Consider the following 25313-nt stretch of genomic DNA (forward strand, 5'->3'; position numbering starts at 1 on the left):
TGAGGTACTTGAGCACCCAGAGGAAACCCACACGGACACAGGGAGTGCAAACTCCAGAAAATGCATAAACAAAAATATTTTAAAAAATCAATAAAAATACAATAAAACCTGCACTTTACCTTTAATTCTTTATTGTTTCCTTACGTTTCTTAATCGTGGAGATGCTTGATCTTGAAATTTCGTATTTCTACTGTATTTCTACTTTTCCATCTAGCCACTTGTGCACCTTCCTATAGTTCATAGTCATTTTATAGCTTATAGTTTTTTATATACATAGAGATTGCAAAGCAGATTCCATTTTCTTAAATAATTGTACATTTTCATATGTAAAGTTCTGATATTAGTGTTCAAAATTGGGTAATTTTCAGCTCTAAGGTTCGTTGTCTGAATATCTTTTCAGTTGCATTTGTCCATGACATTAATTTTAGTGGAAACAATTTGCATTACTCTAACCCTGACCGGTACAAATGTGTTTTTTTCTGGATGCAGGTTTCTCCACAGCTGACAACAGCTGGGGTTTTTGTCTGGAGATTTTTGCGGGTATTGGCTATGGTCTAGAACAGAGGTTTTCAACCTTTTAAGACATGCGCCCCCTTTTGTGTGCCAACCTTGAACTTGCGCCCCACAAATCAACCCTCATACACTGATCAGCCATAACATTAAAACCACCTCCTTGTTTCTACACTCACTGTCCATTTTATCAGCTCTACTTACTATATAGAAAGACTTTGTAGTTCTACAATTACTGACTGTAGTCCATCTATTTCTCTACATACTTTTTAAACCTGCTTTCACCCTGTTCTTCAATGGTCAGGACCCCTACAGGACCACCACAGAGCAGGTATTACTTAGTGGTGGATCATTCTCAGCACTGCAGTGACACTGACATGGTGGTTGTGTGTTAGTGTGTTGTGCTGGTATGAGTGGATCAGACACAGCAGCGCTGCTGGAGTTTTTAAATACTGTGTCCACTCACTGTCCACTCTATTAGACACTCCTACCTAGTTGGTTCACTTTGTAGATGTAAAGTCAGAGACGATGGCTCATCTGTTGCTGCTGTTTGAGTTGGTCATCTTCTAGACCTTCATCAGTGGTCACAGGACGCTGCCCAGGGGACGCTGTTGGCTGGATTTTTTGGTTGGTGGACTATTTTCATTCAAGCAGTGAAAGTGAGGTGTTTCAAAACTCCATCAGTGTTGCTGTGTCTGATTCACTCATACCAGCACAACACACACTAACACACCACCACCATGTCATTGTTACTGCAGTGCTGAGAATGATCAAACACCCAAATAATACCTGCTCTGTAGTGGACCTGTGAGAGTCCTGACCATTGAAGAACATTATGAAAGGGGGCTAACAAAGCATGCTGAGATACAGATGGACTACAGTCAGTAATTGTAGAACTACAAAGTGCTACTATATGGTAAGTGGAGCTGATAAAATGGACAGTGAAACAAAGAGGTGGTTTTAATGTTATGGCTGATTGGTGTATACGATGTGGTTATGCTGATTCAAATATTTACTTTATGAAGATAATACAGCCCTCCTCTATGTTTCTGTGAGCACATTATAGAAATTCGTGCTTTAATATCAGTTACAGCTAGTCGTAAATCGTAAGCGGTACTTTCTTTTGATGTATATGACAGCAGAAGACGCTACTTCACAGAGCAAAGTAGAGGCAAAAGCACTACAATTGCTAAGTTCGCCAGTTCAGGATACTCTGTTTTGACTGAAAGTGAAAACTATTGATGTAGATTGCTTATCGGCAACGGTGGTCTCAGAATGGATGGCCTCGCTATTGGAGTCCTTGGCTGAAACAATGCAGTCATTGTTTTTGTCACTGATTTATCTTCACTGTTAACCCTATTATTAAGTTTTGTTAGCCATTTGTCCTTTTTTTCAGACTAAGCTGGATAACATTAGACGTGTGTGTACGTGGTCAGCGAAACTAATCAAATATGCCTCCTGTGGGTGAAAAATGTTCAATGGTCCAATCTTCAATGGTCAGGACTCCCCCAGGACCACCACAGAGTAGGTATTATTTGGGTGTTGGATCATTCTCAGCACTGCAGTGACACTGACATGGTGGTGGTGTGTTAGTGTGTGTTGTGCTGGTATGAGTGGATAAGACACAGCAGCACTGATGGAGTTTTTAAACACCTCACTATTACTGCTGGACTGAAATATCCAGTCAACATGGGCAGCGTCCTGTGACCACTGATGAAGGTCTAGAAGATGACCAACTCAAACAGCAGCAATAGATGAGCAATCGTCTCTGACTTGACATCTACAAGGTGGACCAACTAGGTAGGAGTGTCTAATAGAGTGGACAGTGAGTGGACACGGTATTTAAAAACTCCATCAGTGCTGCTGTTTCTGATCCACTCATACCAGCACAACACACACTAACACACCACCACCATGTCATTGTTACTGCAGTACTGAGAATGATCCAGCATCTAAATAATACCTGCTCTGTGGGGGCCCTGATCATTAACGAACAGGGAGAAAGCAGGCAAAAAAAAAGTATGCAGAGAAACAGATGGACAACAGTCAGTAATTGTAGAACTACAAAGTGCTTCTATATAGTAAGTGGAGCTGATAAAATGGTAGAAAGGTAGAAGAGTGTAGAAACAAGTTATGACTGATAATAATGAAATGGTGAAAACAGATTATAACTGACACAGATGAATGGAAGCATTTAGGTAGAACCTTGTTTAACAGACAAAGAAATAAACTTTTAATTTAGCTATTTGATTCAGTCTGTTTTATGTTTTCATGTGAAGAACTCATTAGAGTGCAATTACTTTAAATAACAACACAGGTATAATAAGGAACTTGTGCCTGTAAGCAAACTGGTATCATTTTCTAGGATTATCAGTAAAATTAATGAAGGTGAGAAGTAATTACCGAGCTATAATGGTAGTGCTGAATTCTTCTGATTCCAGCTAAATAAAAACAAGATAATACTCCAGACATTTAATTTAACCAAACACACACACACACACACTGTGTTCAGAGCACAGGTTTAGCCATTGTACAGCCTAGAGCCAAGAGGGTTGAAGGCCTTCCTCACGGGCCCAACAGTAGCTGCATGGCAGAGCTGGGATTCGAACCCACAGCTCTACCCACTAGGACAGGGCTTTTCAAATGGGTCGCAGATAAAAGTAATAATGATTAAATAAACTCATTTTAACAGGCACATAAACGCAAAATGAGCTTGTACACGAACACCCCTTGTGGAGGCTTTACATTACATTTTGTAAACCACAGTGGGACCAGATTGTCACCATTTTTATTAATTAAGTATATTTTGTTTTGGCGCTCAGGTGGGGCAGCGGTAAAACATGCTAGCACACCAGAGCTGACATTTCAAACTTGTCGGTTCAAAACTCAGCTCTGCCATTCTGCTACATGAACAATGATTGGCTGTTGTTCTAGGGGGGGTGCCTCATAACTGATGCAATTACAATCTATGCTTGCTGATTGAGTCGAGGGATAATGCGTTGATCAGGGTGCGACTCTCTTTACACAAAGCTGATCCGCATATGAACTCGCCTCGTGCAGGTGAAAAGATGCAGTCAGCTACTACACACGTGTCAGAGGGGGCGTGTGTCAGTCTCAGCTCTCCTCAACCAGGGTGGAGATCAGCATCAGTAGAGAGGATGCATAATGCAATTGGGTAATTGGATACGACTAGATTGGGAGGAGAATTGGGAAAAAAGTATATTTTGTTTTGTGTTTCATTTAGATGCATTGTTTGTGTTGCCTGGGTTGCAGTAAAACTCATGGACTTAATGTGTGTCGCTTGAAAAAAAGTTTTAAAAGCCCTGCACTAGGCTACCACTGTATTTACACTGACCAGGCATAACATTATGACCACTGACAGGTGAAGTAAATAACACACAGCAATTGAACATTTTATCATCAAAGTTGATGTGTTAGAAGCAGGAAAAATGGGTAAGTGTAAGGATTTGAGCGAGTTTGACAAGGGCCAAATTGTGATGGCTAGACGACTGGGTCAGAGCATCTCCAAAACTGTAGCTCTTGTGGGGTGTTACCGGTCTGCAGTGGTCAGTATCTATCAAAAGTGGTCCAAGGAAGGAACAGTGGTAAACCGGTGACAGGATCATGGGTGGACAAGGCTCACCTGTGTGGTCCGATCCAACAGACGAGCTACTGTAGCTCAAATTACTGAAGAAGTTAATGCTGGTTCTGATAGAAAGGTGTGAGAATACACAGTGCATCACAGTTTGTTTTGTATGGGACTGCGTAGCCGCAGACCAGTCAGTTAGGAAGGTGGTCATAATGTTATGCCCGATTGGTGTATATCCGTTATTAAATTCCATTCCTTGGTCTAACAGTACACTTTTTATATTTTATTTTATAAATCCTTAACTGAATTCCATTCATATGTCAAATAATACAAATTTGATAAGAATGTACATTCATTTGTCTGAGATCTGAAGTTGACGTGTGTATATTTACATGGCAAAACTAAAACAATTGGATTGACCCAATCAAATCCTGATTTAAACCCAATATAGATGTAGCAAAAGCTGGAATTAGTTGTTCATATAATACATACATATGTAAAAGATTAATATTAAATTAAATAAAGTGTTTAGTTGCAACCTAAATAAATGAACTTGTGCTTTGTGAAATGTGCTGTTTTTCTGAAGTTTCCTTTGAACACCTTGTATCTGTAGGAGGCCTCACTCCTTGCAGTTGCATTATACACTGTGTATTCCAGTAATTAAACAGATAAGTTAATAGGTGATAGCTAAAGCCAGCACACTGACGACATGCTGATTTCTAAATGCCAATGCGAATCAGCTAGAACTAACATATGGCTATATTTGATGTACTCTTTGCTATTAGGAGTAATCCAATTACTTTCCTTCTCCTGTTTCTCTGCAATACTTTAAACACGTTTAGAAAGATGGTGTGTGTCCTACGAGTTGTGTTTGTCTTCAAGTTAAAGCTTTATCGTGCAGGTGTAGAGTAGTATATGACTTCTGAGCTTCAGAAAGTCTCTCCATTAGGTCAACAGACTTATTATCATGAAAGAAAAGACCCCAGGCAATTGGAACTCTATCTTGCTCTTAACTGCTCCTGCTTGTAAAAACGGCGTACAATCAGTCTGTACAGCTGCCAGCGAACTCACAATACACCAGGCTTTTTTTTAAATGTGTTCCTAGCAACGTTGATAGCAAATGCTCAGCCCTATCCATCAGGCTCCTGAACCAATTATGTTGGGCATAATGTGATTTTAATTGCGCATGCCAAAGTCAGAGCATGTTTTTAGCTTTCCGCAGAATCTATATGTCACTCTGTATCAGCCGTGGACAGACAGTAGTACTGGTTCCTCTTTTTTCATTTTGTACTTGTGCCTCATATTTCTCACTGTCTGTAGTCTGGCTGAAAATGCTCACTCTCTGCCTCTTCCTGTAGAGCACGATTTGCTAGCACTAGCGTAAAGATGACACAAGATGGACAGACTGGCTAATGTGTTTGTGAGTGGTTTGGTGAGTCAGCTGAAGAACAAAGCCTGTCTGGTCTAGCATTTTCTCCTCATGTTGTACCCTCGGTCAGATTAGTGTAAACAGTTGGACAAGGGACAGGTTCAGACATAGAAAGGTTGGGAGTTCATGACCTCTTTTCAAACTGTAGGACATTGAGCAGTCTTGATTTAATATGCAATTTAAGCAGCTGCTTTGGGCTCCCACAGCCACCAGGAACCTGTGGCTCAAAATCTGTGTCAGGTTTTTGTTTAATATACATGGCTTTAATATATATCTCTTTTACTCACTCACAGTCATTAAGTTAACAAGATCATCCTCAGGAGAACCTCAAGTTACCTCATTCCCATTTTTTGGTTTCATAATGCTACTTTAAATTGCTTATAAATGTTGCATCTCTAGTGGGATCATTAATTTGACAAAATGTGAACATTAAATACTCTTTTAAATGTACATTAAGAAAATGTCAATTTTACTTTTCCACTACTGTAATCATTCATTAGATTTTTTTTTTCACAAAAAATATATAATCTATAAGTATTATTATTGTTTACTGTTTTTGGACTGTTGTGGAAAAACCTTTAATAAAATACCTCAGAGACGCGGCGTTCAGGTGGCACAGCGGTAAAATATGCTAGCATACCAGAGCTGGGATTTTCAATACATTGTATCGAATCTCAGCTCTGCCATCCGGCTGTGAGCTGGGCGGCTGTACGAACAATGTTTGGCTGTTGTTCATCCAGGGAGGGAGCCGGACAGAGACCTCATAACTAATGCAATTATGACCTCTGCTGGCTTATTGATGGCGTCTGCACAGAGTAAAGGAATAATGCTGATCAAGGTTTGGCTCTCTGTGAACAAGGCTGATTGCATATGAACTCGCCTCGTGCAGGTGAAAAATTGCAGTCGGCTACTGAACACAGGTCAGAGGGGGGGGGTGTCAGTTCGCTCTTCTCAATTGGGGCGGGGGTCAGCACCCGTAGGGAGGAAGCATAACGCAATTGGGTATAAATTGGCCGCACTAAAAATCGGGAGAAAAAGCATTTAAAAAATACCTTAGAGACTGGATTGTGAGTAGAAAAGTTATAATCTTGTCTGCAGAGAAGGATCACACAGAGGCTCCATGTTTGCAATAACAATAATAATAACAAACATCCTTATATGTTTTCTTATATCTTAAATCTGTTGGTGACCTTGTAGGACTGGAAGATTCCACAGTTAACATAGGAACTGGTCTGAATGCAAAAATGCTCTAAGCATATCTACATTTTCTAAGTAGTAACTGATTATGTATACTTCTTGTGCAAATGTTTCTGTCACATCCCTCCCTTTTTGTCATTTTATGACAGAACCCTAATAGGTTTCAGGAAGAAAAAATATGACTGTGACGAGTTATGCGTTTTATCTTTTAGATATTACCATGAATTACTAATACTCTTTGTAATAATTTAATAACGGGTCATTACGATTGACATCAATATTAAAAAAAAAATGTCTTATTTTTCTCCTATGTGTCGCAAACAGCCAACTTTAGGTGTAAATAACAATATGCAAACAAAATAGAAATACACAAGAAGAAATTTGACTGAATGTAATTTAGGAGACACTTAAAACATGTCTTTGAAGAATTAAAGGGGCGCTCAGGTGGCGCAGTGGTACAACATTCAGCTCACATCTCAAACTCGTCAGTTTGAATCTCAGCTCTGCTACCGGCAGGCTGAGCGCCTACACAAACAACAGTTGGCTTGTTGTGTAGGGCAGCGGTCCCCAACCTTTTTTGCAACACGGATCAGTTTCATATAAGATATAATTTCCAAACCGCCGGGGGTGGGAGGATTTAAAATAGAATAGCTATAGAATGGCAAATCGATGTAAATCCTTAGCTTTTTTCGCTGCAACGAGACACTGCTCCCAACTGGTGGTGATAAAAGACGCCCGAAGAAATTTAATTGCTTTTTGTAGCTATCTCCAATTATTTATTTGCGGCCCGGTGGTTGGGGACCACTGGTGTAGGGGATTCCTCATAACTGATGCAATTATGACCTCTGCTGGCTGATTGATGGCACCGGCACAGAGATGAGGGATAATCGGATCAGGGTGTGACTCTCTGTACACAAAGCTGATCCGCATATTAACTCGCCTCATGCAGGTGAAAAGATGCAGTCGGATACTGCGCCCGTGTCGGAGAGGTCGTATGTTAGTCTCGCTCTCCTCAATCAGAGTGGAGGTCAACATCAGTAGAGAGGAAGTGTGATGCAATCAGGTAGTTGGATAAGACTTGATTGGGAGGAAAATTGGGGGGAATTTGTCTTAATTTTCTTCTGTGTGTTTGCATATATGCACAGTTTAGGTGTAAATAACATTAAGGAAACAAAAATAGAAATACACAAGTAGAAATTTGTCTGAATGGTTTATTGTAACCACTCAAAGCATGTCTACTCAGAAAAATGAGATCACCTTAAAGCTTGACCAAGGTTTATCACATATACGTGGAAAAAAACACGACAGTCTCTGAGGCGATGTTTTAGTGATCCTTGCTTTATATGGTATAACCATACTGACAGATCTCTTTCCAGCAAGAAGAGGTTTTCTTTTCCTAGTTATTTTTTTTTTTTTTTTTTTTTTTTTTGTGCTAAAATGTATGAAGCATTGTTCAGTCTTGTGACCACCTAGCTACTTGCCTTCAGTGTGTTGTGCTTAAATATTGTTGTGCGTGGTGAAAATTTGGCATAACCATATGTCTACTATGAGTCCTGACCTGTGTTTTTAGCCAGCTAATAGAAATAAATGCAGGTTAATACTCTGTCCTTGTTCTATGACCTCTGCAGTTATTCTTAGTGTCAAGTCCCACTTTAGTTTTTAGTGTTGTGGTTGTCCCTTTTATATGGATTCACTTATAATCATTTCACAAACACAATAAATAAAATTAAATCTGGACAAGGAGATAGCGTTGCTGCTGCTGTTCTTTACTGAATCACATTCACATGTGCACATTCAATTCAGTGAATCAATCTACAGGTAAAGCAATTACTTCCAAAGTAAAAGTCTCAATATTTAAATGAACATTAATACACAACATTTAGTATAAGGTATTAGTATGTAAAGCATTTAGTATAGTATTATTATTCTTGCTGATACATTAAACAGCAGTTAAAGGTTTTGTTTTGTCTATAAACTCATTTGTATTTTTATTTTTGTGTTAACAGGTACATCCAGGGTGCCTCTTCTCCTAAAGATATGATCATCATCGTGGATGTGTAAGGATCCTTAACACAGACACTCACGCAAATACACTTGCTCTCCTACCACAAAGGGAAATAGACAAAAATCTATATGGTACTGAAGTGCCATCTGTTGGCTAAAATAGCCACAAGCAGTATTTCAGTTTTTCTATTACAAGTTGATTGTCTACTGAAAAATGGCTTAGACATCACTGGAAATAAAAGCTTTGTAACATTGCTTTGTAAAGTGCTGTTTGAATTGCTGATTTACCTGCAGCAGATACAAAACACAATGCAACTTTAAACCAATGTCATAGATTAATACAGATCCTATCTTGCTTTTGAAATACATAATAAAAAGACATCATATGTATCTTATATTGAAATTATCTTCAGAGTCACCCGCAGAATAAATAAAGGGCAGGTGTAGCTTATTTGGTCATACTCCTTGCATTGACTTGTTTGTGCTATTTTTTAATATTAAAGCAGAAAGCAAAACATAAAATTTTAATATGTGGAACCTTGATTTAACCGACTAAGAGGGGGGAGCACTGGTCTGTAAAATGTGATTGTCAGAAAAAGCAAGGTTGTTTTTCCATAAAACACAGCACTAAGGTTCACAAAAATGCTAAACATGCACATATGATAAACAGTAAAAATGAACAACATAAATTTACATATCGTAAATATGTAATGTAAAACCTGTGAATAAATATTAAAATGGGTGTACTGTAATACTGGGGAGAAATTTCATTTACCTTGTGTGGTGAAGGAGACGTTTTTTTTTTTTTTTGTTTGTTTGTTTATTTTTTTGCTGTGATTTTATAGTGGGGACTAAGTCTGAAGCACATCTGGTGGCTACTGGAGCAGTGCTGGTGCATAACTAAGCACTAGAACTAGAAAAATTAAGCATAAAACACCAAGGCGAGAACCAAGCGAGCCTCCACATAAAATAAAGCCTATCACTCATGTAAACAGAGAGTGACAAAGTGTACACAGAGTGACAAAGTGCCCACAAAGTTTACTTGTATAGTAGGAGAACCTAATAATGTAATTGTATATCAGTGTTTTGATTTGCATATTACAAAACAATTGTTCTCAAAACACACAGTATGCATTCTGGTATGAACAGCAAAAAGAGAAAAAAAGGAATGACTTTTAAATGATGAGGTTAAATGAGGTACATAAACCCATGTAGAAATTAATTACCCAATTCATATTGCTTTTTATTACATACATCACAAAGAATTATACTGATTTCAAACAATATTCAAATCATAGTAACCAAGGAAAAACCTAAGTTAAAACAACACATTATGTTAATTATAATCCTATTTAAAGACCAAAGTTATTCATCATGCATATCGCTCTTGTGAAAAAGTCACTGCCCCCTTTGTTACTTAGTTTTAGTAGCATAATAGGGCTTGATTTCAGCTCTGTAGAGTAAAAATCTCACTCATTTTAACCCTTTTATTAAAGTCAAGCACTTACCTATGTCATATTCAAAGGGATATTTTAGAGGAGACAACAAAAGAGTTAAACCTTTTAGTATGGAATAGGTTAAAACATTCTAAGGCTCTCCACATTTGGGGGAGTTGGGAAAACTTGGACCAGGGTAACAGCATTACAGTGTGCTATACATGTAATAACAGAGGGAATCAAAAGTGGAGTATTGCTTTTCATATTACTGTACATACTTAATACAAGCAAAATCTAAGCTCTAGATAAACTATTACAGATGAATTAGACTTACCACACTCTTTTTCAGTTTTAGTAAGATTGCTGTCATGCACTTACAGGTAGTGTATTTAGTTAACTACATCAATATTATATATATAACATCCATGTTCTGTGATTTGTCTTATTTACCAGTTTTTTATTAGGTCTACAGGTCTATACACTTATTTCTAACAGGAAAACAAATAAATAAAATAAAACATTAGGAAGTTCCTTTGCTTTTTTTGCCATACTGCATTGGAGGAACTGCATTGTCTGACTTTACAATGGCTGTTTTGACTGAGTGGACACAACAAATGTTAAATCTTGTAGTAACCCTTCCCACAAAAGTGGAAGCTTCTATATATCCAATTTGCTTGTGTGACACTGGTTTTTAACTTCTTCTTGGAATTCACATGTAATGGACATGGCTGAAAAACAGTGACACAGGATGCTTAGCAACAGGTGCTGCTTAGCAACAGCTTTTGGTCCATATGTTTCTCCATGCTGTGCTTACAATGCAAATGGTTTGTGAGAAAGTGAAAAATGGGATTTCTAATGACTTTATGGCTTTCTGCTTTATGTAGTTCTAACTGAAGTTTTAAAATGTTTTATATCACAGTAAATTCTATCCTGTGTACATCGGAATTAAAAGTGTGTGTGTGTGTGTGTGTGTGAGTAGGAGCGGTAGTGTGAGTGGACTAACATTGAAGTTGATGAAAACCTCAGTGATTGAAATGCTGGATACACTATCTGATGATGATTATGTCAATGTAGCACAGGTATGTATAAATGCTATTGGGAAATGCATTAATTCTTACTAATTGTCTCATCCTGTTTATGCTCAGGACATGGGCAAACACACACACACTTACTCACACACATACACACTTACCTGTATATTTATTTACATATTGAGATCTTGAGATAAAAATGGCTGTTTTACCTTGTACATTGTTAAGGATTGTGAAAGCCAAACCCATAGTACCATAAACAAACCTAGAAAAATTTGAAAATAAAAGATTTACCTTAAATATATGAAAATGTTACCAAATCATGCAGCTTAGGGTTCTGTTATCCTTGAGAGAATATAAGTTTTAATCCTATTTATGTCAATTTAAATCCTATTTACAGCCATTTATAGCTGTAAGTCTGAGATACATAAGAAATAGAGTTTTACTACAAAGGACGCTAGACACAGCCTTTTTCAGTTACAACAAATGAACAACAAACAACAAATGATATTTTAAAATAAATACTATAGTCTACCTAAAAAGGAAACTTTATTGTTTTGACGTGCTGTGCAAGACAAGTTGGTTTTCATGTGCTTAGGTGGCTTAGCAATCTTTTATGTTAGCTCACCACCAAATATTGTGTTAAAACACTATGCTGGCTTTGAAAGAACCACATTATGGTTTTGTAACATTTACATTTCTGTTATTATAAGTTGTTATAAGAAAATGGAAATTAATTTGCAAAGCCACTAGCTACTGGTATGCAATAATCCTAAAAATGATATGATTAGGGGGAAAATATCACACATATCAATAATATATATATATATATATATATATATATATATATATATATATATATATATATATATACAGTATATATATATCAGTGGCGATTTCTCTAAGACTGCAAGGGAAGCTCAGCTTCCCCTAAAATGTCAACAATTAAATGGTCAAATATGTACAGTTGTGTTAACATTTCATTGACTACAAATGCGTTAGAACGCGTTCATCTCGAAGATGAGTTCGTTCAGAATCAGCGACTTATCACAAATCACTCAATTTTGTTAACTTCTCATACATTCCCGTAGCGTCAATGCATTTGCCCGTAGAAGCTGAGCGTCTACTCACTTCAACGGGACTGCATGGAACGTTTTTTTTTCATTGCTTCGAAACTCGCTGGAGCACCCGGAGTAAACCCACGCAGACACGGGGAGAACATGCAAACTCCACACAGAAAGGACCCGGACCGCCCCACCTGGGGATCGAACCAAGGACCTTCTTGCTGTGAGGCGACAGTGCTACCCACTTAGCCACCGTGCTGCCCTCACAGTGTACTGTAGATTTATGCTGCACCACATTGTACAGGAACCACATTATTTTCATATAATTGCTCTTCATTAACTAACCAACTATTACAAAATGTTTTATTTATTTATTGTGTGTTGGAGGCATGGTTCGAATTGTGGGTTGATTGGAAGGGGTATAAGCTAACTTGTAACTTTAGGCAAAACTTAGAAACTAGCTGATGATAGCATTCATCAATACGCAGTTGACACACACACACACATTATATAGGTGACCCCTCCCCCAGGGCGGCACGGCGGGTAGCACTGTCGCCTCACAGCAAGGCCTGGGTCTGATCTCCATGTTCTCCCCGTGTCTGCATGGGTTTCTCTGGGAACTCCTGTTTCCTCCCACAGTCCAAAAACATGCAAGTGGGGTGAATTGGAGATACAAAATTGTCCATGACTGTGTATGGCATTAAACTTAAACTGATGAATCTTGTGTAAACTACCTGTCCTGTTATGAATGTAACCAAAGTGTAAAACATGATGTTAAAATCCAAAGAAATAAATAAATGACCTGACCCCTCCCCCAATTGTCACTGTATAATTCACACCCTAGTTGGATGTTGTTGTTTTTTTATTTTATTTTTGGTTTTATAGGCACTAATTAAAATTTTGCGTAACCCAGGCATATGTTAAAACCTTAAAAATCAGGGAACAAAAGGTTTTTAAAAATGAAACAAAAAGTTATGCACTAGAATATTAAACACACAGTGCTCTGCCTGATTTAGCTGGAGTTACGGCATGATTGAGTCAATGAGAACAGACAGCACTGTGTGCTCCACTTCCACACACGTGCACATACATGCACACAAACATTTTACTGAGGAAATTGTAACTGAGAGAGTTAAAAGATAAAACCTAAATAAGTCATCAAACTAATTTAACTCTGAAACAAACAAGCTTTGTTGGTAAATGTGTGTTTCCATGGTTTTTTGCTAGCTAATTCATTCATCACATTGGCAAAAAAAAACAACTGCTGATACAAATTAATTCTGATGTCAATGAAAATGAATTAAAACAGATAATGTTCTTATACCTAATGGATGACAGGAACATTTTAATGTCTGAATGTTTAAAATGTTTGGAAGAAAACATTTTAATCACCATTAAACAGATTACCCATCTCTCTCTCTCTCTCTCTCTCTCTCTCTCTCTCTCTTTGTTTCTCTCTCTCTTTTTCAGTTTAATGAAAAGGCAGACGCTGTTGTGCCATGCTTTAAGACCTTAGTTCAAGCTAATGTGAAAAACAAAAAGATCTTTAAAGAGAAGGTGATGCACATGGCAGCCAAGGGGACAACCGACTACAAATCTGGTTTCCAGTTTGCTTTTGAGCAATTCCTAAATGTAAGACAAAACTCATGCACACACAACATGCAATGCCACACTGTAAACGTCACTCTTATTGCCATTACTTTTACCAATATGAAGACAGGATGGAATGGTTTTGTAAACTCTTTATTGTATAAGAGCAACACCAGTGCCCTATTTTCCTGTTATGCTCCTCTTCATCAGACTCATTTTTTCATGATGTAACTGGACAATGTCAAAAAGGAAAAATAAGAAAGAACTGGGAGTACATATTTGCTCTCAAGAAACATTGGGGACCTCGTGTCAGCTGCACGCCATGCATTAACAACCAAACGTGCTTTAGTAAATAATATGTGCAATGGAAATATGATGAATACAAAATTTTAAATAGATGGAAACATAGGCAAAATGGGAATAAACACTTAAAGCATTGATTTGTAACTGTATTTTATTACATTTAATTGAAAACAGCACAAAGAAGAAATATGTTATGTTTTAATTTTTACACTTTACTTTATTATGTTTTCATTCCTGATTTGATACATGCAACACATTCAAAAAATTTGATTGCAGACAGGATGAACCTGAGATATTTCATGCTTTATCTTGTCAACTTCACTTCATTTATTAATAAACATCCATTTATGCATTTCAGGCCTGCAACACATTCCAAACAAAGTTGGGACAGTAAAGCATTTACGACTTTGTAATGTTGCCATTCCTTTTCACCACACTTAAAAGAAATTTTGGCACAGAGGATAGTTGGGATTCATTTTTTTTTTCAAAAAATACCTGAAATGCTGATTCATCTGACCACAGTATACGTTTCCACTGTGTGATGGTTCATCCTAGATGCCTCCGAGCCCAGAGAAGTTGACGTCACTTCTGAACAAGGTTAACATAAGGCTTCTTTTTGCACATTAAAGTTTTAAGTGGCATTTGTGCATGTAACTCTGTATTGTAGTGCTTGACAACAGTTTGCCAAAGTAATCCCTCACCCATGTGGTTATATCAGCTATTGTTGAGTGGCGGTTCTTGATGCGGTGCCGTCTGAGGGATCAAAGATCACAGGCATTTAACTTAAGCTTGCGCCCTTGACCTTTACGCACTGAAGTTTCTCCCGATTCCTTGAATCATTTAATGATATTATGCTCTGTATAAAATCATTTTCTTACACATTTGTTGACAAACTGGAGATCCTCTGGCCATCTTTGCTCATCAAAGACTCAGCCTTTACTGGATGCTGCTTTTGTACCAAACCATGATTACAATCACCTGTTGACATCAACAGTTTGGAATCACATCATTATTTAGTTTTTCCCAACTTTTTTTGGAATGTGTTACAGGCCTGAAATGCAGGAATGGATGTATAATAACAAATAAAATGAAGTTGAGCAGACAGAACATTTATTTTATTTGCACTTTCCATACTGTTCCAGCTTTTTCTGATTTAGGGTGGTACTATTTACAGTCCATAACAGTATTAAAATAATATAACTTTTTAAAGAATAAAGGACAAGACCAGAAAACAAGATTCAAAGCTTGTGACCTTTAACTCTGTGAACGCCTACTTAGCAAAGTGGAAATCATATATCAACAACATCCAGAAACTTCTCTGGCTGAAATGGACTGATGCAAAACTAAAATGTGCTGTGGTCTGATAAGTCCACCTTTCAAATTGTTTTGGACATAATGGAAATGTTACCAAAGTTAAACAAAGTTCAAAAGCTGCCATGAATGCTATGGTGATAAGCCATCTAGAGATTTTGTTTTCATCGACAATGCGAAGCCACATTTTGCAGGTGTTACTTCATAACAGTGTAGCTCCATTACAGCAATAGTGTTCAGGTGCTAGATTGGTTCTAGAAGACTATGGAGTCCAGTACGGACCAACTTAAGTGCTACTGTGGCTCTAAATTGTAGATGATTGTAATACTGGTGATGATAGCTAGAGTTTTAACTAAGACGAAGAGAACTGAGCACATCACTCCAGTTCTAAAATCTCTACACTGGCTTCCGGTTAGTTACAGAATAGAATTTAAAGTGCTGCTACTGGTCTATAAATCACTGAATGGGTTAGGCCCAGAATACATCTCAGAAATGTTTAGAGAATATAAACCCAGTAGATCTCTTAGATCCATGGACTCAGGTCAGCTAGTTGAGCCCAGAGTCCAAACTAAACATGGTGACGCAGCATTTAGCTGTTGGGCTGCATATAACTGGAACAGACTGCCAGGAGATATTAGATGTTCCTTAAATGTAGAAATGTTTAAATCCAGGTTAAAAACTTTTCTTTTTTCTTGTGCCTATGATTGAGCTTGAAATTTTTGCTATTACCCTCATTTTACCATATTTCTTTTAGTTTTTCATGCTCTTCTAAATTGTAGTGTATATTTTACTATATTTTCTTTTAGTTTTCATGTTCTTAATTTTTTATCTCTCTTGTTTTAATTTCATATTCCCAAAATTGTAGGTTATACTTTACAATATTTTCTTTTAATTTTTCATGTCCTTCATTTTTTTTATCTCTCTTGTTTGAATTTCATGTTGTCTAAATTGTAACTAAATGTTTGCAAGAAGTCTTTCTGAGGTTTTAGATCTCAGGAATGTTTTAATGCTTTTAATAAATTTTTACTTATGTAAAGCACTTTGAATTGCCACTGTGTATGAAAGGTGCTATACAAATAAACTTGCCTTGCCTTGCCTTGCCTTACTGGTGATGATGTGAATGTGTCACAACACACAGTACATCAAACCCTACTGTGTATGAGCCTTTTTTTTTTTTTTTTTGAGTTTTTTTGAGTTTTGAGTGTATGAGGCTGCGTAGTTGCAGGCCAGTCAAAATGCCATGCAAATGAACATGCAGACATTGGAATCAAACCTTCAGAGCAATGGATAAAGGTTAATTGTTGGAATTCTCTTTTTTCCCAAGATGTTGGCAGCCAGGCATGTGTGCTCTGTTTACCAGCTGTAGGATGATCCAACTTACAGTTGAAGAATCTGCTAGTAATGTTTTAATGCCAGATTCAAAAGTACTCTTTCAGGTGCCTTGTGGAACCCATGTCTCAGCGGGTTTTGACAGCAAATTAGCCGAGTGTTTTTAATGTTTTGGCTCATCAGTGTAAAAACAGTATAAAATACACTGATCAGCCATAACATTAAAACCACCTCCTTGTTTCTACACTCTGTCCATTTTATCAGCTCCACTTACCATATAGAAGCACTTTGTAGTTAACACTGTTACTGCTGGACTGAGAATAGTCCACCAACCAAAAATATATCCAGCCAACAGCGCCCCATGGGCAGCGTCCTGTGACCACTGATGAAGGTCTAGAAGATGACCAACTCAAACAGTAGCAATAGATGAGAGATCGTCTCTGACTTTACATTTACAAGGTGGACCAACTAGATAGGAGTGGACAGTAAGTGGACACGGTATTTAAAAACTCCAGCAGGGCTGCTGTGTCTGATCCACTCATACCAGCACAACACACACTAACACACCACCACCATGTCATTGTCACCATCTAAACAAATACCTGCTCTGTGGGGGTCCTGACCATTGAAGAACTGGGTGAAAGCAGGCTAAAAAAGTATGTAGAGAAACAGATGGACTACAGTCAGTAATTGTAGAACTACAAAGTGCTCCTATATGGTAAGTGAAGCTGATTAAATGGACAGTGAGTGTAGAAACAGGAAGGTGGTTTTAATTTTATGGCTGATCAGTGTATAGATGTTAATTTAGCATGGACATGATAAATAAACTATAATAGTGCAAGTGACTATGATGTCAAGGTAATATTATTTAATGCATCACTGGAAAGGTTGATGGCGGTAAAATAAGTAGTTAGGGATACCCAGGGATGTGTACTACTTTCCAATCAGAAGGGATCAGTGAACCAGTGTGCTTCTTAAAATAACTAGGAATTACTCTACATTTATGACTTATTTAATATGTAACCAGTGTTTGCTTTTGATCCTGGTACCAAGTAATTGTTTCTCATATACTGTCTGTAAGCTCAGTGTTGTAATTTGTGATTGCCCAACCATTTTTTGTGCTCAGGTAAATGCATAGCAGCATATGCGTAGTGTGTTTGTGTGTGTTTAGGAACCTGGCTCTCTAATAGAGTCTGATAGTATGATTGATGAGACTCGCTCTTCGGAGATGGGCTGCAGACCCACAGATGAATTTGTATTCTCTGCCCACTAGACAGCGAATGCGGGAGCAAGCCAAGCTTTCAGCCTTGTTTTGCATTTGCCTTAGCACCCCCGCCACACACACACACACACACACACACACACACTTCAACACATCCTAATTGGTGCCAAAGCCAAAACTACTATGGCATTTTAATCATTGCCTGATGCATTGGACAGTTCTGATTGGTGGATGCCTGAGCTCCCAAAATGCATAATTGCAGCGCTATTATTTATCTTTATTAATAGCTTGTCAGTGATGTGGCATCAGGTGAATTTCACTAATAACTGTCATCAGTTGAACGAGAGAGAGTAAACTTTTGAGTAGTTCCTTTGAGATTAAACAGAGTTGAATGTGCATTGAAATAGAGTGACCTCTATGTAATATTTTCAGTTAGAATATTCCTCTAAGAAGGATTTTCACAAGACTTTAATTCAATCAAAAGAGCATTTGTATTGCTGGGTACTGATGTTGGTGAAGAAAGCCTAAACTGATGTTCCAGTTCATTCCAAAGCTAATCAATAGGACAGAATCCAGTCTTTATAAGTGTGGACAGAGTCTTTATAAACCTTGCATTGTGCATAGGGGCATGGTAATGCAAGAACAAAAACTGATGCTGCAAAGTTGGAAGCATATAATTTCCTGTAACACATTAATTAAAAAATTATAAGGGGTGTCCCAATACTTTTATCCATATAGTGTACAAACCCCATAATCAGAAAAGCTGTGACGTTTTGTAAAATGCAGTTAAACAGTAGGGGCGGCACGGTGGCTCAGTGGGTAGCACTGTCGCCTCACAGCAAAAAGGTCCTGGGTTTGATCCCCAGGTGTGGTGGCCCAGGTCCTTTCTGTGCGGAGTTTGCATGTTCTCCCCATGTCTGCATGGGTTTTCTCCCACAGTCCATGCAGTCAGGTTAATCGGAGACACTGAATTGCCCTAAAGGTGAATGGGTTTGTGTATGTGTGTCTGCCCTGCGATGGACTGGCGCCCTGTCCAGGGTGTTACTGTGTGCCTTGTGCCTATTGAAAAGCTGGGATAGGCTCCAGCACCCAACGCGCGACCCTGATTGGATAAGTGGTTAAGAAAGCGAGCAAGTGAGTGAGTGAGATTTGTTAATTCTCTTGAATCTTTATTGAACTGACTAATGTTTTCCACTGTTTTCACTGATCAACTTATAATTGTAAAATATAAAGAAATTTAATGTGTGCAACACACTCCAAAAAAGACTCAACAGTCTGTGGCTGTCGTCGTCTAATTCTCCTCTTTATGCTGCACTACACATTTTCAATAGGAGACAGATCTGGACTTCAGGCAGGCCAGTTCAGTACACTGTTGTAGTGCATACAGAATGAGGCCTGTCATCATCTTGCTGAAATAATCGTGGACTTCTTAAAAAACGATGTCGCCTTGATGGCAGCATGTGTCTCTTTGAAATCCCAATATATGCCTTCACGTCAATGGTACCTGTACACACATATGCAGGTCACTCATGCCATGGGCACTGATGCACCCAAATACCATGGCAGATATTTTGCACCTTTCACTGATACAGAATGAGGCCTGTCATCATCTTGCTGAAATAATCTTGGACTTCCTAAATAAAGATATCGCCTCGATGGCAGCATGTGTCTCTCCGAAATCCCAGTATATGCCTTTACATCATCGCAAGGAACCGCAAATGCATTTACCGACTTATCGACTCACACCTAAAGCAATAAAGAGCAGCCAATCCACTTTTAGCCATGTTTCAGGAACTGGAAAAAAATAAACCAGGAAACCTGGGGAAACACAGAAAGAAAATGACAAACGCATGATAGACAGTGCCTAGAGACAAGGATTGAATCATTACCAGGGCCCAGGAGCTTTTCAGCACCCACACTACTAATTCTGATTTTGAACTGAAAAGTGATCATATATTTGATGCCTTCAGTCTTCATGATATTTTCCATTTATTTACCTTCTGTATCTCTGTTTCCATCTCTTCTTCTTCAGGAAAATGGTACAAGGGCAAAGTGCAATAAGATGATAATGATGTTCACTGATGGAGGGGAGGACCGTGCTCAAGACATCTTTGAGAAGTACAACTGGCCCAATAAATCAGTAAGCTCACTCGTCAATGTTAATTATGTTCCTGTGTTCACTTGCTTTTGCTTTAAGATTTTTAAAATAGTCTGCTTTGATATTTAATTGTAAGCAGCACAATGAAATATCAAGGCCCACTAATAGAAACTCCTTTAGATGCCACTCAGTGAGGAGCTGACTGCCTTGAAGGATTATAAACTGAATAAACCACCCAGTAAATTTGGTAATGCAATTAGAACACATCATTTGCTAAAACAAATAAAGTTTATAACCATCATCATAAAAATTCATCATCATAAGAATTCTGTGTAAAAAATACACCAATGAGGCATACAATTATGACCACCTCCTTGTTTCTACACTCACTGTCATTTTATCAGCTCCACTTACCATATAGGAGCACTTTGTAGTTCTACAGTTACTGACTGTAGTCCATCTGTTTCTCTGCATACTTTGTTAGCCCCCTTCTTCAATGGTAAGGATCCACAGAGTAGATATTATTTGAGTGGTGGATCATTCTCAGCACTGCAGTGACACTGACATGGTGGTGGTGTGTTAGTGTGTGTTGTGCTGGTATGAGTGGATAAGACACAGCAGCGCTGATGGAGTTTTTAAACACCTCACTGTCACTGCTGGACTGAGAATAGTCCACCAACCAAAAACATCAAGCCAACAGCGCCTTGTGGGCAGCGTCCTGTGACCACTGATGAAGGTCTAGAAGATGACCAACTCAAACAGCAGCAATAGATGAGCGATCGTCTCTGACTTTATATTTACAATGTGGACCAACTAGGTAGGAGTGTCTAATAGAGTGGACAGTGAGTGGACACTGTATTTAAAAAATCCATCAGTGCTGCTGTGTCTGATCCACTCATACCAACACAACACACACTAACACACCACCACCATGTCATTGTCACCGCAGAGCTGAGAATGATCCACCACCTAAATAATACCTGCTATGTGGTGGTCCTGTGGGGGGGTCCTGATCATTTAAGAACAGGGTGGAAGCAGGCTAAAAAGATAAATAGAGAAACAGATATATGTATATACAGTGTATCACAAAAGTGAGTACACCCCTCACATTTCTGCAAATATTTCATTATATCTTTTCATGGGACAACACTATAGACATGAAACTTGGATATAACTTAGAGTAGTCAGTGTACAGCTTGTATAGCAGTGTAGATTTACTGTCTTCTGAAAATAACTCAACACACAGCCATTAATGTCTAAATAGCTGGCAACATAAGTGAGTACACCCCACAGTGAACATGTCCAAATTGTGCCCAAATGTGTTGTTGTCCCTCCCTGGTGTCATGTGTCAAGGTCCCAGGTGTAAATGGGGAGCAGGGCTGTTAAATTTGGTGTTTTGGGTACAATTCTCTCATACTGGCCACTGGATATTCAACATGGCACCTCATGGCAAAGAACTCTCTGAGGATGTGAGAAATAGAATTGTTGCTCTCCACAAAGATGGCCTGGGCTATAAGAAGATTGCTAACACCCTGAAACTGAGCTACAGCATGGTGGCCAAGGTCATACAGCGGTTTTCCAGGACAGGTTCCACTCGGAACAGGCTTTGCCAGGGTCGACCAAAGAAGTTGAGTCCACGTGTTCGGCGTCATATCCAGAGGTTGGCTTTAAAAAATAGACACATGAGTGCTGCCAGCATTGCTGCAGAGGTTGAAGACGTGGGAGGTCAGCCTGTCAGTGCTCAGACCATACGCCGCACACTGCATCAACTCGGTCTGCATGGTCGTCATCCCAGAAGGAAGCTGACGCACAAGAAAGCCCGCAAACAGTTTGCTGAAGACAAGCAGTTCAAGAACATGGATTACTGGAATGCCCTGTGGTCTGACGAGACCAAGATAAACTTGTTTGGCTCAGATGGTGTCCAGCATGTGTGGCGGCGCCCTGGTGAGAAGTACCAAGACAACTGTATCTTGCCTACAGTCAAGCATGGTGGTGGTAGCATCATGGTCTTGGGCTGCATGAGTGTTGCTGGCACTGGGGAGCTGCAGTTCATTGAGGGAAACATGAATTCCAACATGTGCTGTGACATTCTGAAACAGAGCATGATCCCCTCCCTTCGAAAACTGGGCCTCATGGCAGTTTTCAAACAGGATAGCGACCCCAAACACAACCTCCAAGATGACAACTGCCTTGCTGAGGAAGCTGAAGGTAAAGGTGATGGACTAAACCCAATTGAGCACCTGTGGCGCATCCTCAAGTGGAAGGTGGAGGAGTTCAAGGTGTCTAACATCCACCAGCTCCGTGATGTCATCATGGAGGAGTGGAAGAGGATTCCAGTAGCAACCTGTGCAGCTCTGGTGAATTCCATGCCCAGGAGGGTTAAGGCAGTGCTGGATAATAATGGTGGTCACACAAAATATTGACACTTTGGGCACAATTTGGATATGTTCACTGTGGGGTGTACTCACTTATGTTGCCAGCTATTTAGACATTAATGGCTGTGTGTTGAGTTATTTTCAGAAGACAGTAAATCTACACTGCTATACAAGTTGTACACTGACTACTCTAAGTTATATCCAAGTTTTATTTCTATAGTGTTGTCCCATGAAAAGATATAATAAAATATTTGCAGAAATGTGAGGTGTGTACTCACTTTTGTGATACACTGTATATATATATATACAGTATATATATATATATATATACTGTATATATATATATATATATATATATATATATTTATTTATTTATTTGTTTATTGTTGCTTGGTCTTCTTTATTATTGTTAGTGTTATGATTTATCACAGCTGGTGAGTTTCTGTACCCATTTTAGTAGGACTATTTTGACTATACCATTAAGACTGAGCCATAAGTGTTGCAGTGGGAATGTTTAGTAATCTCTCCACACATCACAAAATGCAGATGTTTAGTCGGGATAGAAACTGTCACATTATGCTGAATGGAAATTTGAAAAACAATTGACAGATTTAAGAACCCAAAACAACAGCTATGACATGTATTAAAAGCCTAAAGCTTATGTGTTACTTTAAACAGTTAGGGGTGCTTTGCATTGCCATGGGCTAAGAGGCTGCTGTTGGAAACCAAAATCCTCTGCTGCACATTAAAGCTTGTCTAAAAGTTGTCATATGAGATGAAGATTCAAATTATTTGGCCACTATCTTCAAAATACTTTGCCTACTTTAAAGCATGGTGGTGGCAGCGTTATGTTTTGTGTTTGTGCTTTTCTTTTTTGGACATCTGAGTATGTGTACCAGTCATACACATAGGGAAAAACATGTCCTTCTTATGTAGTTTCTTTCTTTTTTGTCAGTTTAGTGACATTATGCATGTTGTTATACAAATTTTACATTATGTATCAGTCATCAATCTTCTTAATCCATGCATTGCATATTTTCGAATCATCACTTTTTTTAAAACATCACTGATGTTATTGACACGAAGGCTGTTATTTACATAAATATTATTATACAATTAATAAAATAGGAATATTTTACTTGCTTATGACAAAGGAATATTTGTTTTTATTGTTACAGTTTGAAGTCATACATTGAGAGTCTCTTTTTCTCACAGGTTCGAGTTTTCACCTTCTCCGTTGGACAGCACAACTATGATGTCACTCCATTGCAGTGGATCGCTTGTGCCAATAGAGGTGGGTGATGAGTATTTGTCAGTGTTTTAACTTAAATTTCATTATAAATATTTGCGATATAATGACAGACTTCCTAAATTGCCCTCCCCTAATCCTCTCCCCTTTTCGCAGCTATAACAACATCTACTCTTATGGAAGGGCTTTTTACTAAATTTGGAGTGGGTCTTAGTATTTTTTTTCATCCGATTGTAGTTCAGTGGGGTTGACCTAGTTTTGGCACAGATACACAGTAATGACCTTTTACAAACTTCCAAAAACTTGCAAAGATATATTTTATATTAATAAGTTTTATTCACTAGTTAGCAGTGGGTATGGCTGAAACACCTGAACTCAACAGTTAGGTGCTTTGGCCACATACCTTTGACCATACGGTGTATTCATACCAACGAAATTTACACAGACGTTTAAGACTGAAGTATGTCAATAAAGTATATTATGATAGACTAATTAAAAATAATTAAACACCTGGCACTGCTGAACCAGGCCTGAACTGGTCAGCAGTGGTAGCTCAGGGGTTAAGGTACTGGGCTAGTAATCAGAAGGTTAGCCACTGAGCAAGGAAGGCCCTTAACCCTCAATTGCTTGGATTGTATATGGTAACAATTGTAAGTCATTAAAAGCACAGAAAAGGAGTGGCTCAGCAGTCTATTGCTCAAGCTCACCACAGCTATGATCTCAAGTCCAACCAACAACAACTGGTCCCTGAGGTGAGGGTTGGTATGGCTTTATTGCCACCCTTGCTGTCTTGTCAAGGCTCCTGCACTAGTGGTGTGGTACTCATTTTCATAGCATGTGTTTCCATACATGGTAAGGCTCTCTGTGAGACTCCCCCCCCCCCCTTCCCCGGCAAATGGAATAATGCATCCAATGACTTCCTGTATCTCCAAGGGGGTACAGGCAACAGGGGAATTGTCAGTGTTTATATTTGGGAGAAATATGGGGAGAATGGAAAAAAATACAAGCAATGTCAGCATTTTATATGTCCCAGTTAGTGTAAATAGGTATACTACCAAAGAAAATAGACATTATGTAACGTATTGCGGCGAGATGGGACAAGAGTGGTGGACACACACACATAGATGTTTTTAATACCGTTTAATAGTAACAAAAGAAGACAAATTTACACAAGACAGGTTTAAACAAAACAAGACACACACATGAACTCATCTAAATGCTAAGCTAGCGGTAATCGCTAAACACATGAAACCAGAACCTAAACCCTAAACTAAGCTAACAAACAATATAAACTGACTAAAACAAAACATGAAAAGAAATAACTTTAAACAAGACTTATAAACATGAACATTAGTAAACGACAGGCGCTAACAGACAGGCGCTAACAGACAGGCGCTAACAGACAGGCGCTAACAGACAGGCGCTAACAGACAGGCGCTAACAGACAGGCGCTAACAGACAGGCGCTAACAGACAGGCGCTAGGTCAAAAACTAAACTAAATCAAGTCTCTCCACCTGACTGATCCCCAGGTCCCTTCTTAAAAGCCCTGAGTTTATTACCGCAGACGAGCTGCAG

At 38.6% G+C, this 25313-nt stretch overlaps 1 protein-coding gene across 1 annotated transcript in view; it reads left to right on the forward strand.

Annotated features, from left to right (window-relative positions):
- The window catches only part of cacna2d2a (calcium channel, voltage-dependent, alpha 2/delta subunit 2a), a 379664-nt gene that overhangs the window by 299394 nt on the left and 54957 nt on the right, over positions 1 to 25313 (forward strand). Inside the window, exons 10-14 of the mRNA XM_062996697.1 lie at positions 8732 to 8782; positions 11145 to 11244; positions 13731 to 13892; positions 20048 to 20155; positions 23704 to 23782. Coding sequence (XP_062852767.1) covers positions 8732 to 8782; positions 11145 to 11244; positions 13731 to 13892; positions 20048 to 20155; positions 23704 to 23782 — 500 coding nt within the window. The remainder of the gene's footprint in view (positions 1 to 8731; positions 8783 to 11144; positions 11245 to 13730; positions 13893 to 20047; positions 20156 to 23703; positions 23783 to 25313) is intronic.

This window comes from Trichomycterus rosablanca, chromosome 6 (genome assembly GCF_030014385.1).
Source record: "Trichomycterus rosablanca isolate fTriRos1 chromosome 6, fTriRos1.hap1, whole genome shotgun sequence".
NCBI lineage: Eukaryota > Metazoa > Chordata > Actinopteri > Siluriformes > Trichomycteridae > Trichomycterus > Trichomycterus rosablanca.